Source organism: Corvus hawaiiensis, chromosome Z (assembly GCF_020740725.1).
Source record: "Corvus hawaiiensis isolate bCorHaw1 chromosome Z, bCorHaw1.pri.cur, whole genome shotgun sequence".
Lineage (NCBI taxonomy): Eukaryota > Metazoa > Chordata > Aves > Passeriformes > Corvidae > Corvus > Corvus hawaiiensis.
The window spans coordinates 22,664,156-22,680,856 of record NC_063255.1 but is presented as its reverse complement, the minus strand read 5'-3'; the positions used below and the strand labels follow the sequence as shown (position 1 = coordinate 22,680,856).

The 16,701-nt window shown below is 43.3% G+C and overlaps 1 protein-coding gene across 4 annotated transcripts in view; it reads left to right on the top strand.

Moving 5' to 3' along the window:
- The first annotated feature begins 2,964 nt into the window (after nt 1–2,964).
- ST8SIA5 (ST8 alpha-N-acetyl-neuraminide alpha-2,8-sialyltransferase 5) overlaps nt 2,965–16,701 on the top strand; it is a 69,284-nt gene continuing 55,547 nt past the window's right edge. For 2 of the 4 annotated variants that reach the window (XM_048292929.1, XM_048292925.1), the window contains exon 1: nt 2,965–3,136. In XM_048292929.1, coding sequence (XP_048148886.1) covers nt 3,126–3,136 — 11 coding nt within the window. In that variant the 5' untranslated portion in view covers nt 2,965–3,125. Of the gene's footprint in view, nt 3,137–9,899; nt 9,924–16,701 lie in introns of those variants that run through there. The other 2 variants (XM_048292930.1, XM_048292927.1) reach the window with 2 other exon arrangements.

Here is a 16,701-nt window from a genome sequence, read left to right as displayed (position 1 = left end):
AAATCCCTTGGAGCAAAATGAACTTCTCACAAAGTTCCCTGCACTTAGGGTATTTCTACACTAGGTTTCTGCATTGTGGTGCCCAAAGATTTAGCAGCCTCAAGGTGTGTTTGGCAGCAGGGCTGAAAGGAAATTGTGGATGCATGTTTGGGCAAGGCTGTAACCTGCCAGCTTTGCAGTGTGGTTGTAGAATGGCTGTGGCAGGTGTGAAATATTGAGCTGTTCACTATGCTTCTAAAAACTAGCTGTGCCTCCATCTCTCTTCTTCCTTTACTTCTCATGCCTTATCTCCTTCATGCCTGCTGTCCCCAGAGGATGAAAATGCAGAGTAATGTGAACTAGCTCAAACTCACACACAGTAGATGCGAAACAAGTACTGCAGATTCTCTTACCAATTGCAATCCGACCTGTGCTTCCAGGCAGTGACTTGTGAGCATCACCCCTTGTCAGTGGAGCACATTGTTATAAATAAAATACGTAATTCGTGCTATTATATATAAAACTGAAATATAATTAGACCCTACAGAGACCGAGTTTCTAAATCCCTGCACCAGCCTAGCTGAGAGAAAAATTTCACAACACTAAAAGTATTTCTTTCACAATAAGTGAGGATTCCACCTAGGTGGGGTTAGATCTTATCACCGGGACATTTGCACCATGAGGACTTGATCACCACACTCTGATATCTACATCGCATCTGATAAGGAATCGGACATTCCAGGAACTAAAAATAACTGTTCCAAGAACCAGAGATGGCCCATCCATCAGCAGAAATGGCCCACTCATCACCCAGGATGGACAATTCATCAGACCCAGGAAAGGCTTTGTGCAGCCCAACTCCGGGACAAGAAAACTTCATGAATACGAGAAGAATAGAATTAATTCGGACTCTGCCCAAAAACTGTATAAGAAGGGACCAGCCAAAGCAGCATTCGCGAACTTGGGAGGTCTGGTGCGATAGAGATCAGATCTATGAGTGTTCACCCAGCTCCGACCCCGGGCTCGGTGCTGCTTTTCTCAATCGCGGCGTTTGAAACCGATATTTCGGTCGCATAATAAATGTCATTTCTTTATTAATTTTGATTCGGCAATTTTGTTTACATTAACATGGAGCAGCCATCAGATTGCTTATCTGCCCTGCTGCAGTTGTGCCTCTGTATCCTGGTTGAAGGATTTGGGTTTCATCATCATCATCATTGCTGTGTTCTTGACAGGAAGCTTTCTTTTATTTCTCAAATGTTGAGCAGAGCAGAGCTGGCAGCATCTATGAGAATGTCATTTGTGACATTAGTAGCAAAGTGGTATCATCATCTTGCTTTCCCAGCAAGTGTGTGCTCTACTAGCACCCTCCATGTGCTGAGTGTTTATTGCATTTGGTATTTTAATGTTTTTCCTCTAGGGTCAGGGTGCTGCTCCACCACCAGAGCAAAAGAAGGCAGGAAGGTTTCTAAAGGTGACAGTGGACACTGCTGTGTTGATAACAACATCCCTTGGAAGCAATAGGACCTCATCTCGTCCCTGCTCAGAAGCACCAGATCTCTTATAGCATGTCTGAAATCAGTGCCTTTTGATCTGATTTGTTTCCCTGAGATAAAACTCTGAGTTTTCACTCCTGAGATACTCAGCTGAACTTGCCATTTCTCCTTGATCCTCAGGATCAGATGAGAATATTGTTCTCCCTTTCTTTTCACTGCCATTTCTGTGTGAGGAAACAAAATTTCATCCCTCCTATTCCCATATTTCCCAGGGAATCCTGCAAATATATCTGGTTTGGGATTTCTGAAAGCTGGAATATGGTGCAGCCATTAATTTCACTGAGTTAGAGTCCAGATTTAGTGGTGGTTTGTTTTAAACAGAGCGGGTTGTTCAGAGCTTGGGGAAGGCATTCTCTTAACTGCTTTCTAAGTCAAGTAAACTGCTGAATTACTGCAGATTTGAAAAGATCTGGTACAGAATTTCGGAGACCTGGCACAGAATTTTTATGAGAAGTAGGGTAGTCCTGCAATGTAACTTCTTGTCCGCTATCTTATCTGCATGAGTGTCTGTAATCAAGCTCACACATTTACCCAGCTTTAAAACTTCAAACGTGATTTTCAGAGCAAAATGTGATAGAGAGTTGATAAGGCAGGGACATTTCTCCAGAAGTCATCAGCAATCTGCTGTGAGTGCTCACTCGCACTGGAGATCCACCCCTGGGGCTTTTCGAAGGAGAAGAAAGCTGCTTTCTGCAGCGTGTTAAACAAACAGCAGCAGTCAGTCCTGGCCTCAATCAGATATTAAGCTAATACCCCAGATTCTGAAAATTTTAACCTGTTTTGTGCTGCCACTATATTCACATGAGTGGCCCCAAACAGGTCAGTGTTTGAATCAAGTTGCTCATGAGTGAATTTGCAGGATTACCCCATAGATTCAGCATTTAACTAAAAATAATGCAGGTAATAAGTCTTCCAACACCACCCTTTTTTTTTTTTTTTTTTTTTTTCTTTTTTTCTCCTTTTTAGCGCTCATAGCCCTAAAAAGTTGCATGGGTTTAAAATTTTTAGATTTAGAATCATGTTATTTGAAGATAAATAATCCCCTTTAAAAATGGTCTAAGTGTTTCTTATGGATATAAAAATAAAGTCTGATAGAAGAAATGTTCCTTAAAGAAGTTTTCTTGACTATAGGAGATTTCAGTGCTGCTGGAGTAACTGAAAGATCTGTTTCGAGGAAAGGCAAGGATTTAGCTCAAGAAAGAGGCTTCCCCCAACACAAACAGCTGCTTCTTGTCACATAAAACAGAAAATCTGCAACAGAAATGGGGCTAAAGTACAGAGTGAATAAAACTGCTGCTTTCCTGCAAACATCCCTCACAAAGTCTGGAGCAGAGGAGGATTTTCCAGCTCGTGATGCAAGAGCCGTGGGCTGGGCTGAAACTTGACATCAGGAGGAAATTGAAATCCAGCATTGGTGGAAGCTGCCTGTGATGCAGAGGTGAAGGCTGGATCCGGCTTGACGATCCGGGAAGGTGAGAGAGGGGGACAGCCCGTGATTCAAAGAGCGAGAGAAGCAGGAGTCCATGAGTGGCAGTGGAGGAGAAACACAGAGAAAGGGGCAGCCTGGCAAAACAGGAGGGCAGCCACAGCATGTGTAGAAGGTAAATAAGTAATCACAGTAAAATAAGGGGCAATTTGATTGCAAAACGCCTGGTTGCTGCTGCTTTCCTGGTCTGGCTGGGTTTCTTGCAAAGGGTATGTGCTGTTCTCGCCTCAGCACGTTTCCTATCCATTCCTGCAAGCCTTTACAGGAAACCTGGCTCCACAGCGATCTGCATTAATCTGAAAGCTTGGTTAAAAACTGTGAGTCAACTCCAAACACAAAGGAATTAGGTTTTTTCAAATGGTAATTTTTCTCTTTAAAGTAAAATACCTTTGTTATGTCAGGAAGTGGGAGTTCAGAGTCAGGCATGGCACATCTGTAAGATGCATGCTTGCTTTGGGAGGGGGGATTTAAACCTAAAGATCTCTTGCAATTATCTGCAGAACTTCACATGGACTTCAGATTGCTTCCTTTACATGTTCTAGCAAGCTGCTAACACCTGCAGGTAACAGAGTTGCCAAAAAACCTTGGAGTACTTAAATAATTCTAATAATAGTTTCATATGTTAAGAGAATGGTGTGAAGTTGTAGAAGTAGGAAATAAAGAGGGATCATAATGGAGACTGGCCGTGTGATGAAGTGTAAACAAATCAGAAGTCAAATTAAATCCTATTTAATCTGACTTAGAGATGATTTGCCTCAACGTGACTTCTGTGGGGTTGCGGGGTGTTTTCTCCTGTGCTACCTAAATAGAATTTGAGCACTGTGCAGATGCTGCCAAGTTAATCAAAGGAATGTTCATTTGAGCACGAGCATGAGTTTTCAGGGATGAGTGCTCAGGGTGTATGCGAGGCTGCAGGTCACGCGGGACCCCATCAAACAAAATAGCGGGGCAGATGATCCCGTGTGGGGTGGACAGGGGAGGAAAAGGAACCTGCGTCTTGGCACTTGACCCCACGAATGTGACACTGGCTCTGTCCTTGGAGAAGGAGATTTAAGATACTGTTCTCCGGTTTCAAGTAAATCTCTTATCTAGGATCTATTATCCACTTTCCACCAGTTTGCTGAGGGATTGGAGTAATGAATCTTTCCATCACGTGCAGGAGAGGCTGACAGCAGCACTGCACCTCTCTGGCATTACACGCTCTAATTGCAGGCCAGGTTTTCAAGGGTGCAGAGGTACCACGGAAGAGAGAAAAAGACAAAAGCCAAGATTCCAAAAAAAAGATGGGCAAGGAGCAGATCAGATAAAACATAACAGAGAAAATGCAGCTTGTTTCATGGGCAAAAAGAGAATACTCAGCTATTCCTTCAGGAGTCAGAAGCCACAAACACAGGCTGCAGTAATTGCAATTAATTGCACTCCAGAGGGATGATGCAGCACCCACGGCGTATTACAGCTTTGCTTTGAAGAACAAAATTACTCCCCAGCCACCGACTGGACCTGTGCTCAGCACTGTTTGGCCAGGAGGGTTTTTTGCATATAGCTCCTTTCTAAAACGACTTTTCCACAGGTAAATCAGATTGAAAGATTTGATGGACTAATTAAGCATAGTATTTTAAATTAACAGTAACCAAACAAGTCGATTTTTGCTCAAAAATGATCCAAATTTTAGACAGAGCCAAAATAAGCTTGGTTTAGGATGAACATCCAGAAGCACCTAAACCTGTTTCTAGAATAATTCTAGTATTTCTAGAGCAAATCAATAGGTATATGAATTGTGGTTTTGAAAAACTGCAACTATTTTGGATTAAACTGTTCAAGGACTACAGGGATTTTAGACCACCTGTTTTGGTTTCCTCCAAATCTAAATCTCTGCTTTTGCAGAGTGCTTTTATTCTTGGCTGTTATTATGTTTACTTTAATATTAACTTATTTTTAGGAGTCCACTTCAGGCATAAGTGTTTTTATAAAGTATTGAAAACCAGCGGTGCTTTCTTGTGAGGAAAAGTGATAAAATGGGAATAGTCAGGATTTGCATTTATATAGCATCTTCCCTCACAGGATATGGAGGTGCTTTGAAAATACCAAGTTTCCCAAGATCCAGGGAATTTTCATTAAAAGGTTGTGTGATAGCAACAGAGCTGTCACTGACTACAGTGAATACGTTGAAGTAGATGCACCTAGGATCCTCAGAACCCCCGGATTTATATGGGAAAAAAACTTGGAAAAATGGAAAACAGGCTGTCTCATTAAATAAATCAACTGTTCATTCTGGGGAGCCATGCATGCAGAGAGGGACAATCTCAAGTTGTTGCAAAGTTCCCAGATAGAGCTTTGGTTCTATAGACCATATTGTTATAGGGTTGAATTAGAATAACCCCTTTTTTGTTGAGTTTGATGAATTTACGTCTGCCTCCTCTTCCAAACAGCTTTTACTTGGAAACTGTTTTTTAAATTGGTGCATGGGAGGCTTGCTAGGTCACTGAAAGTGACAGACTAGAGGTGTAATCAGTAGTTCATTTCTGGGAAAGAGTGAGCCAGAGGAGGTGATGCAGGACAGGTGAATTGCTCTAATGGGATTCAGAGTCACAGAACAGGAAAATGACTGTTTATTGTGTTTACACATCATCATCATCATCAGTTCTAACCCTTAGTGTTCATTTATTAATTTTCCAATTATTTCCCAAAGAAGTTGGATGCATTTGCCTTACAAAACTCAAGAATGTGATTCTTGCTATTTGGGATTAAGACATGCTGTAAGATATATAAATTTATTGATTATAACTGTCAGTGCAGTCTCTGTTAGGAAAATTATCTTTAATTAGTACAAAAACTCCACCTCACTAATAATCTCACTGAGTCACTCTGGGTCTTACTAGCAAGGATGTGGAGCCACCGAGGAGCTTCCAGCTCCCTTTTCCAAGAACAGGAAGAGAAGTACAACTTCTGAAGTGAAATCTCACACTAATGTCTTTGACCTTTAAAGTCTGAAGTTCTGGTGTGATAAGTCTAAACTCTGATAGTATTTTTGGTGTTCTTAGCTACTCATGTGGTTTCAGCAAAATGCCACTTTTTGGACCTCTAAGACTGGGCAGATGAGCATTTCTGGTTTGTGAACTCAGTTATATATATCCCAGCTTGAAATCTCAGAAGGAAATAGCTGTTGACCTGTTTTTCCTGGCAATGTGAGAACTGTGTGCTCAGTTATCAATTCTGTTTTGCTGCTACTCTTGTCAATATCCTGTACGTGATTTTGCAAGTAAAAATTATGTGTGATCAGCTTTGTTGGAGGGACTGTATGTTCCATGTGATCCTGGCAAGCTGTCAATATTTTGTAGCTCCCAAACTATCAACTGCTGTCTTTTAAAGAGCTTTCTTATTTTTCAGCAATACTCATTTTACAGTTAATTCCAAAATTCCATTACTTTTAAGATTTCAATTCTGATTTATTTTTCAGTGTCCTAGTAATTTTTCCTATCAATAATCCATCCTTGCTAAAGTCATGTAATTTATGGCGTTTCAAACATGCAACTTTCTGTTCTGAACAGAAAAGTAGGTATTATTCAGTTTTAGTGGATGTATATGTTGTTTGTACTTACTGGTGTAAAGGTAACCACATATGGGCTAAGAACTTCAAGTTCAATGATAACTGAATTTTGGAAGTAACGTAACAGCTGGTGGAATTTTCTCAGCATGGGCAGCTTCCTAGACCTGCAGCTGAAAGTGATGCATTTCCCAGTCAGGCAGCTAGTAAGAAAAATATCAGTTTCAAAGAGCAGGTTCAAAGCAGTGTAGATGCCTGTCCACTTCACACCTCAGTAGATCTGTTTGGCAGGAAGGTTTTATTAATGTTGAAACCAAAAAAAACTGCTGTGTTATATGTTGGAGTAATTCACAGCTTCTGGTGGCCTATGCTCTGGAATTAAAATCACCAAAAAAACCCCCAGGATTGTTGTTATTTGCAAAAAAAGATTGAGCTCAGCACAAGTGACACGGCTCCTTAGCTTTTTACCTGAGCTTTTCATAATTCTTAAAGCTTGGAACAGAGTGAGAGGTATAATATGTTAAGTAAATTAATCTCATCTGCAGCACTTTTCATTTTCTGACCAAAAAAAAAAAAAAAAAAAAGTTTACTTAGGGCTGAAAGCAAATTGCTCATGGTCACAGACCACAAAACTCACCAGATTTTCTGGTCCACAAATCAAACTATTTTTTATATGATTTTTTCACTGTTGATTAATTTTTGGCAGCACTAAATGGATAGAAGGAAAGAAAATCCGTCCTTACACAAATTACTGAAGTTTTGTGGAATTTCAAGGCAAATTTATTAAGTGGACTCCTGGGAGCATTCATTCAACATTACAAGAGGCTGCTGGGAGGAACTGTGGAAATTCCTTGGAGATACTCAGACCTTCACTGGAGAAGGCTCTGAGCAAACTGCCACAGTTCCAGGGTGGGCCTTCTCCAAATGACATGGAGTAGGAATAGAGGATCACCAGAATCTCTTGCCTTCAATAAATTGTCCCTGCCTGTGGCAGGGGTGCATTCAGATAGGATGTTAGGAAGGAATTCCTGACTGTGAAGATGCTGAGGCTCTGGCACAGGATGCCCAGAGCAGCTGTGACTGCCCCTGGATCCCTGGCAGTGTCCAAGGCCAGGTTGGATGGGGCTTGGAGCAGCCTGGGATAGTGGAAGGTGTTGCTGCCCATGGCAGGGGGTGGAATGGGATGAGCTTTAAAGTCCATTGGGACCCAGCCATTCTGGGATTCTGTGATGAGTTGAGAGCTCTTGCTTCTTTACAACAACTAAGTGAGATTAAAACTAAATAAAATAGAGTATCTTCCTAACATCCCATCTAAATTGCTCTTCTTTTAGTTTAAAACCATTCCCCTTGTCCTGTCACTATCTGTCCTTGTAAAAGTTGCCCTTCATCTTTTTTATCAGCCCCCTTTAGGCCCTGCCAGGGGCTCTGAGCTCTCCCTGGAGCCTTCTCTTGTGCAGCTGAACACCCCCAGCTGTCCCAGGCTGGCTGCAGAGCAGAGGGGCTCCAGCCCTGGAGCATCTCGGTGGCCTCCTCTGGACTGGCTGCAGCAGCTCCAGGTCCTTGTGCTGTTGTTCCCCAGGGCTGGGACAGCTCTGCAGGTGGGGTCTCACCTGAGTGGGGTAGAGGGACAGAATCCTCTCCATTGACCTGTTGTCCATATCTAAACTGGCCATTTAAGCGCTTTCCGTAGTCAATGAGGAGACACAAGCACACCCAAGGGCTGATTTGCCTGACTGGATGCCTTAAAAAGCAATGAACTTTTCCAGAGATGTCTGCTCTCCTCTGCTGTTTATAGCATGTGTCTTCTGAACAGCTTTTCTACAGATCTGTCACTGAGAGAGCTAACATTCCATCAGAAGAATTCTGGCTTTTGTGCACCACAGTCATGTTCTGAAGGGTCCCAGGGCACATTTCAAGCTGGACTTAATTTTTTATAAATTTCGGACCAGAAAAAGCACAGAATATATCCTTGATTAGATGTATATGTAATAGTGATATGAGGATAGAGCGTTAATCAGATTTTTTGCCACTTTTAATATACTATGATTTTTTTTTTTTTAAAAATCTTTCTGTGTAATGTGACATCCAGAAAATTTAGTTCCCATTATTTGCAGTAAACAAAGCAGAGGCAGGTAAAGTAGTCTGCTGCCTAAACTCTGGAAAGTGAACCTGTGAAGAGGGGATGTTGCGATTGTGAACTTTAGGATCTGAGTACTTTTTTTTTTAATGCAGTATTTTTTTTGTCAGAAGGTAGTCCGATAGTTTAATGTATTATTTGCAGTTTAGATATTTGAGTGAGTGGACATTGTGTTACTGTACAAGTTTGAAAACAAACCAGTGGGAGGCACCAAGTCAGAATAACAATTTAATGGAAATTAAAGAAAAGGGGAAAAAAAGGTAAAAGAAAACACTGTCAAACTGACAGAGTCAAGGTACAACCTGACACCCTGTTAGGCAGGGTGGTGGTAGCAGTCTGGTAGAATGGTGGCTGCAGTCCTCTGAAGCAGTGATCCTGTAGTAAAAGAGTCTGCTCTTCCTCAGGAAGTCCAGTGGTGGCTGTGTAGCTCCTGTCCTCTGGAAATCCAGTGGGAAGCCGGTGTCTCTGGTGTTCAGCCTCAGCTTATATCCACGATGTGATGCTTGGTTCCTCCCTCTGGGTGGAGCATCTCACAATGGGGTAATGAGTCATGAGGCCAAGTGTTGATTAGGCTCATTAACAGAAGATAGTCCGGAGGGAGTTATCTCTGAGTCAGGCGGCAGGACAATGATGGGCAATTAACAGCAAGATAGTCTGGGGGGAGGAGGCAAGGAAACACTGCCCCACCTGATTTCAACGGCTGATGGGGATGGTAATAGAATACACTGCAACCCAGGACAGTTACTATTTTGCATGAAGAACTATCAGTGTAAAACAAAAATAGGGCTTGTAGTTTTCTTTAATCTACATATGGGATGTTCCACTGGTTCCCAGGGAAACCATTAAGGTAGGATTTGAAGAGCACAAATGAAAAAATATGATGAAACAGTGTTGGAGGCAAAATCTCTTATAGAAGCCTCTGAGAGTGAGTGAGTAACCCTAACTGGATTTGCGGTGGAGATTCTCATTAGTGAATGAGGACCTAAGGGTTGAAGCTAAGAGAATGCAGAGTATTAAATGATACACAGAGAAGTAATTTTAGGGATGTGACGTAATGTTTTCAGCCTACATAATACTTTAATCCTCAGACCTACTATTCTAAAACTATCAGCTGGTGTTAATCAGGAATGCTCACAGCAGGGATTGAAATGGCCAGTTCACTCCTTTTATTCCAATCAAATTCTGCTCTCAACCACACTGCTGTCCTGTGTACTTGTGAAGGTATGATTTGGTACATAATTTGATCTTCTTTTGACTGCAAGCCAAATGAAAAACTGCATTTGACTCACTTGCTGTACAGGCTGGTTAGATTTCCCTCTAGATATTCACTAGCCTGCATAAATCCCACCATTCTATAGGTGATTTAGAATGTGTTTTCAGTGTGTTTTTAAGAGATCTGGACAGAGCTGAGTCATTATTCCTAGCCTTGTCCTGCGCTGGAGCAGTTCCAGAGGATGGGGGATTTTTCAGTCTGGCTGGTTCGTGGTTGTGCCTCTGACTCCCAGGTACCCTCTTGTCCTCTTCCGGCTTCTCCCGCTGAGTTTTCCTTATGCAGGACAGGAGGGATCATGCTGGGCTTCTGGCTTAGTCCCTCCTGGGGACAGGCAGGAAGGCAGGCAGTGGGACACTTGCTGAGTGACACAATTTTGACATCACTGTCCTTAGGTACGGGGAAGCTACATCTCTTTGCTAACTGAAATGATGCTCACCATCCTTCCTGAATCAGGTGATCTCTTTCCTTGAGGGTGGAAGGAGCTGCCTGAGTATCAAGATAAGCAGAGTCCTTGCCTCTATCAGTAGCTGGGCTCTGCTTTTGCTCATAACAGATGACTGTCCAGACTCTCAGAAAGATCTATTGCCCCCTGACGTGAGGCCAGCTCTTGGGCAGTGCTCACAGTCAGTGGCTGTGCATTGCTGTGTGAGCCCTTTCCGAGCCACACAATGAATTATGTGTCTTATTTTTGCTGGGCAGGAACAAATCATAATAAGTTGTCATAGCCAGGATTGGCCATTGCATAACCACACTAAAGGTCCTTCACCCCAAAGAGGGACTGAAAGGCTCATAAGCTTGATACCAGTTCTGGATGTTGAAAGTTTGCCCAGCTGGACCTGATGGATCTGGTTCTCTTTTTCACAGGATCCCAGAATCCCAGACCTGATAAGGTTGGAAGGGACCAGAGGGGGTTACATCTGGTGCCACCTCCCTGCTCCAGGAGGGCCATCCCAGAGCACAGGGCACAGGAGTGTGTCCAGAAGGGACTGAAATATCCCCAGGAAGGGAAGCTCCACACCCTCTCTGTTCAGGGCTCTGTCACTGCCCAGGGAATTCCTGTGCAGGGGAATTCCTGGGCTCAGGCCCTGCCCGGTGCTCTGGTGCCACTGCCGGGCCCCGGAGCAGAGCCTGGGCCCTGCCCTGAGCCCTCCCTGCAGCCAGGGACACCCAAGGCTGAGGGCCCCTCTCAGCTGGGGCTCCTCTCGAGGCTGAGCAGCCCCAGCTCCCTCAGCCTTTCCTCACAGGAGATGCTCCAGTCCTTTCATCATCTGTGTCATCTTCCCCTGGGCCTACTCTAGGGGCTCTCTTTGCATGGAAGAAGTGAAGAACACCTCTGTCTGCCTGTTTTCCTTTGCTGGAACATCTCTTTCTGACCCATATTAAAAATCTCTGCTGCACGCTGGCATGCCCTGGACTTCCCAGGGGATGCTGTGCACTTTTCCCTGTGAAGGGATGCTGGGTGGACACACAGGAGCTGCAGTGCAATAGAGCTTTGCAGTGGGTAAGGCTCATAATCAGTGTTGTTCTAAGGGTTTTCAGTAATGGAATGTCATGGACGAATTTTTCACCCCCTCTAACTAGATGATATTTCATTTTTGATCAGAGATACTTCCTTTTCAAGAGTTGATTCCTTTCCAATTCACGGTTGAAGGCTTAAAAAATAAAGTTCACATCTCGTTAGCTTATTGTCATGTTGAGAACTCATCCTCTGAAACTCAGAGTCATCATTTTGCCTGAATCCCACATTCTATAATAGGGAAGAGTTTGTGCCCTTCAGAGTGGCCTTAAGTAGCAGTCGCACAAAGAAAGCCATCAGATGCCATTAGCAGCCTTCTGCTGGATTAATGGCCAGCAAATTCTGGTGAAGATGCCTGGAGCTTTCTAGCATCACTGTTGTGACTTTGTACATAATTGCCCACGAGCAGCTATACAACATCCAGCTCTGTTACACAACATCCAGCCCAGCACAGCCCCCGCACCTCCCTCCCCACATGCCCATCCCGAGGGGACACAGCGCAGCAGCAGCTCTCCTGTGCTTAAAATCTTACATCTCTACGCTGGTCTTGGGCTTTCTGTCCTGGACACTTGTGTGACACTTCTTTGTCCTCCTGCCTACTTGAAGTGGACTGGCTTTGTTGGAGAGCCAGCCCGTGGTGTGCAAAAATAGAGAGATGTGGTGCGATGCTCTCCAAAGATTTCAGTGGGGCTTGCTTGAGAATGCCACAAGTCACTTTTTCAGGCCATCACTCTGCAAACACTTTCAGCTGACAGGAAGTAGCACCACTGCCAGAAGTGTCCAGCCTTCTCACCCTTCATCTCCAAATTCCAGTGTAACATCCACACACCCTCTCTCCTGTTTTTTGGGTCTGTTTTTGTGTTGGGAAACCGATCCATTGGAAACTAACCTTTAAAATTATTTTCCTGCTGGGTTTACACTAAACTGGATTACCTCTCTGTTAATCATGGAAACCCCATGCAAACACTAATGCTGTACAAGATGAGGAGCAGTGCAATAACAAACACAGGTGGCTGAGAGCAGGACAGGTTTGATTTTTCCATTGATATTCCAGTTTAAGCCAGTATGTAGTGCTTGTAATGATGCAGCTTCATGTTTCCTTCATTAAAAAGCCATTCTGCCCTGGCACACCATGAACTTTTCCATAAAATAATGTAGTCTGGAACAGCTAGTTGGAACTGTTTGAGAAAGTGGTATATATTTTTTTATTATTATTTTTAATTAGTGCCCATTAGACCAGATGCTGCACTTTTATTAAGCAACTGTGCAGATGTACGAGAATCAAAGAAAACCCTATCTGCATCTAAAATATAAAATAACGATATAATTTAGTCTCTTCCAGAGTCAGGAGATGCTGTTTTACCCTGGGGTAACTTGCAAGCAAGTGCACAGACCAGGCTGCAGACGCAGAAATTGTGAGGGGAGGAGGAGAGGCCTTTGACAACCTCCCCAAGCTGGGAGGCAAAGGTCAGAGAGGGGAAGGGAGCTGCTGTACTTTGGATGTTCGACTTGTCAGGATTTGTTTAGTGAAAAAAACAGCAATATTTCCCAAAGCTCCTCTTCTGGTCTCTGGGCACATCTGTTATTTTCAGAAAATGAACTAAAATAACAAAGAGGGGAAAGTTAACTCCCTAACATCCATCACGGAGAAGGAGTCATGTCCATTTCTGGTTATCACATTCTGACTATGATGGGGGGAAACACCACCCCCCCCCCAGTCCACCCTGAACAAAGATGTTCCAGTAGCAAGTTTAGAACAGGATGATACCATGGAACCTTTGCAAAACAGGATCTGACCAGCTCCTGGGAATGTCTTACACCCACCTCAGTGCCTCTGATACTGATGTAACTCATCTTTAACCTGAGCAGGATTTTCAGAAGGAAACCCAGATTTTTAACAGTGATAACCTGGTTGGAACCAATGGAAATTCCAATTACCTTCCTCTCTTACCTCTCACCAAGCATCTGTAAAAGAGTGGAGCCCAAGCAAAATGAGTGTGGGGTTTGAGACACCAACAGTTCCACCAGGCCTGAAACAGGAATGGGAGCAGGGAAAACGGGACAACGTCACTTGGAAGGGAGCAGAAACTCACCTGCACTAAAAAATATCTTCTAAAGAGCACAGTCTCTTGTGCTTGCTGCCAATTGTACTTGATTAATCAGGTTCCTGTGGAGGTGTTTTCCTTCGCTCCATTCCTAACAGCATATTTTTCCATAAGTGATCTGAAACTTGTTGCAGATAATTCATTGCCTGTGAGATCATGACTCTTCCAAACCGTTGCAACATTTTGCCCCCAGAAACTAAGAAAATTCTGGTTGAAAAAAACCACATAAATACCTTTCCAAGGTATCAGTCCCACAAAGGTGTTTGTTCTTTTAAAAGTAATCATTGTATCCTCCCCACCAAAAAAGGAGGGGTTGGATTTCAACTGGATTTGCTCCTGTGGAGCTGAAGTTTTCCTGCTGGAGTCTATTAGGTAGTTCCAAACCAGAGAGCATTTCTGTGCCGCACACCTGTTCCAAGAGCTCCCCCACCTCGATACAGACAGCTGCAGCAAAAAGCCCCATTCACTCTGGAGAAAACACATTTTATAATAGCATCCCATCCCCCAGCCAGACGGGATCAAGCTGAGGCAGCTGCAGTCCAGGTCCCATGAGAAATACTACAAAAAGTGCAATTAAAATAATTAGTTAATGCCTTTTTATCTGGGATGGTAACAAATAAGGAAAAGAGCTTGAAATAGCTATTCTACTTATCAGTCCAGTATGGTATTGGATGCTTCCCAGGGTTGCTCTAAGCTTTCCCTGGGGTTTTAAAAGCTTGTGGGTGGTGCTTGGCCACTTGCTGGATTAAGGATCTCTATTACTGATGGTAACGGGTAGGTTAAAGCCACTTGAGCAGTAGATTTTGCTGTGAGAACAAAAAAAAAAGTGAGTCTGAGTTGATAATAAAGTGATTTAGATTCCCATTCCTCCCCTGGAAATCAAGATTGCCTCTCATTGATTTAAGTGTGTACTGGCTCAGGCTCTGATTAAGCAGAATTTGCCTGATGATTCAACTTTATGGGGGATGCACAAACAAAAAATACATGGCCAAATACATCCCTGGCGCAACTCAGTGAAATCTGGCATTTACCCAGTTGTTAGCTGCTTGTTGTTTGAGGGATTCTCTGCTAGCCTTCAAATGGTGCAATAAATGAAGATTTCTTTTGCAGGCATTCTAACTCCTTTTATGGAAGTGTTCAAGGCAAATAAAGTAGTGTACCAGGAACTTTAGCTCCAGCAAACTGTGTTTGTTATTGCCACAGCAGATGATATTTATTCTGCAGCCAAGTGAGATGGCCAAAGGGTGAAATAAACCTAAAAAACAGGGCAGACTCTCTTAATAATCTTTAGATCCTCTGATTTCATTCTGAGATTTCATCCAGGGGGCTAAATTATGCAAATATTAGTATTTTTTCATTTTATATTCCTGTCGTCATTCCCTGTCATCCCTGTGGGGTAACCTGGAGGTCGGGCATCTTACTGAAGAACATGAAAATATGGAATAATACTGAATAATAAATGCTTCAGGTCATGCAAGCTGTCCCTGTCTCTCACCTTCTTGGCAGATGAATACAGAATAGCTGAGCTGAGGGAAGTATGAGTGGCTCACACAGTGATTTTGAGGTGTTTGCATGCAGTCTGTGAAGCTGTCAGTGATCTTTGCATGGATCATCAGAGGAGTTCTTGAATATAAGTATTTTGCCTTGTGACAGGGAGGTCCAAAAGCTACTTTCTGTATAACTGGGCATTTCCTTTTTATAGTTTCAAATTATTTCATTTTCCTTGCTTTTAAAAATCTTCCAGTTCTTGGAGACCTGTTATTTTGAAGTATCTGATTCTCTTACGTTGTCTGGAAATGTAACACCCCCCTTCTCCTCATCCCAGATAATTTTTTGATATCACTGAGGGGGAAGAAGTACCCAAGGTTTGCTTTGTTTTCCTTTCGTCTGTGAGTGGAGGGATAACAGCAGAAGTGGGAAGAAGGGTTAGCAAAGGAGAGTGCTAGTCATGTGGACAGAATGCCAGCAGCAAAGCTGGCACATGTTGTTCCATTCGCATGAAGTATGTTTTATTCATTTGCTGATGATCATCTACAGTAGCTATGGGAGAGAAGCAGGAGAACCAGAGTAAAAGTGGAAATCTGGGTAAAATTCTGCAGCTTTGACCCCCTTCAGTGGTAGGTGGCTGCAGGAAATGTGATTTTCAGTGGCATTTGCTGGATTTAAGACTGGCACTTTCAGTGGATTAAATATCAAGGGGAAAACAATCATAGCTCACTTCCTAATGTTATTTACCTGACATCAGCTTGTTTCCTTGCTGTTTTCACACTTGGCCCTCTTGCCATCCCACCTGCAGCTGAAATGGTCATCCAAGGCTCCTGCCATACTCAGGAAAGAAAAAGGTGTTTTTGGGATGTGACGCATTTGACATATGTTTGGGACACTTTGGGATTAAAAGAGCTGTTTTTCTCTATGGAGTGTGTTAACTCAGTCTCAGCTGGGTGCCTGGAGGGTTTTGGTGAATGTAGGCACATTCATTGATGGTGGGAGTCCAGGTGCATTTCTGTTCAGTGCTATGAACACCCAAGATTTCCTGGTTTCCATGGGCTGTGTATGATACTTGCCTATCTTCAGCAGGCATGTCAAGGAGTTGAAGATGGGATTGTGTAGGGAAGTGGATCCTGTGCTCAGGATCAGGTGGATCCTACTCTTGCAAGAGCAAGATCTTAGGATCTTAAACTGGCAAAATCATATATTAAAAGGCAGTGGGGTTATTTTTTTTTTTTTGCCTTTAAGCAGTAAGTGGAAATTTGTCCTTGTTCCTTCTGCAGTACACCTGCCAGGCCAGGAAATGCTATGATTGCTGGTTCAGAAATGAGGGAAGAGATGCTGAGGAGGGCAAAGCATCCACCTGCGCTGTATGTGGAGTGTGGGGTGAGCTGACTAAGTGGCAGATGACTCCCCCTCAGCATGCAGATGTCACAGTTCAAGTGCTGAAAGCAGCCACGCTATCAGAGAAGTCCTGTCCTACCTTGCCAAGCTAGCCTGGAGATCTCAGTACTGTGCTGCACCTGTGCCTGAAGTCAGGAAGGAAGCCTGGTAAAACATGGAGCTGAGCCCAAACCTACAGCTAATTAGCAAATGATAGTTAAGGCTGTTGTCCCC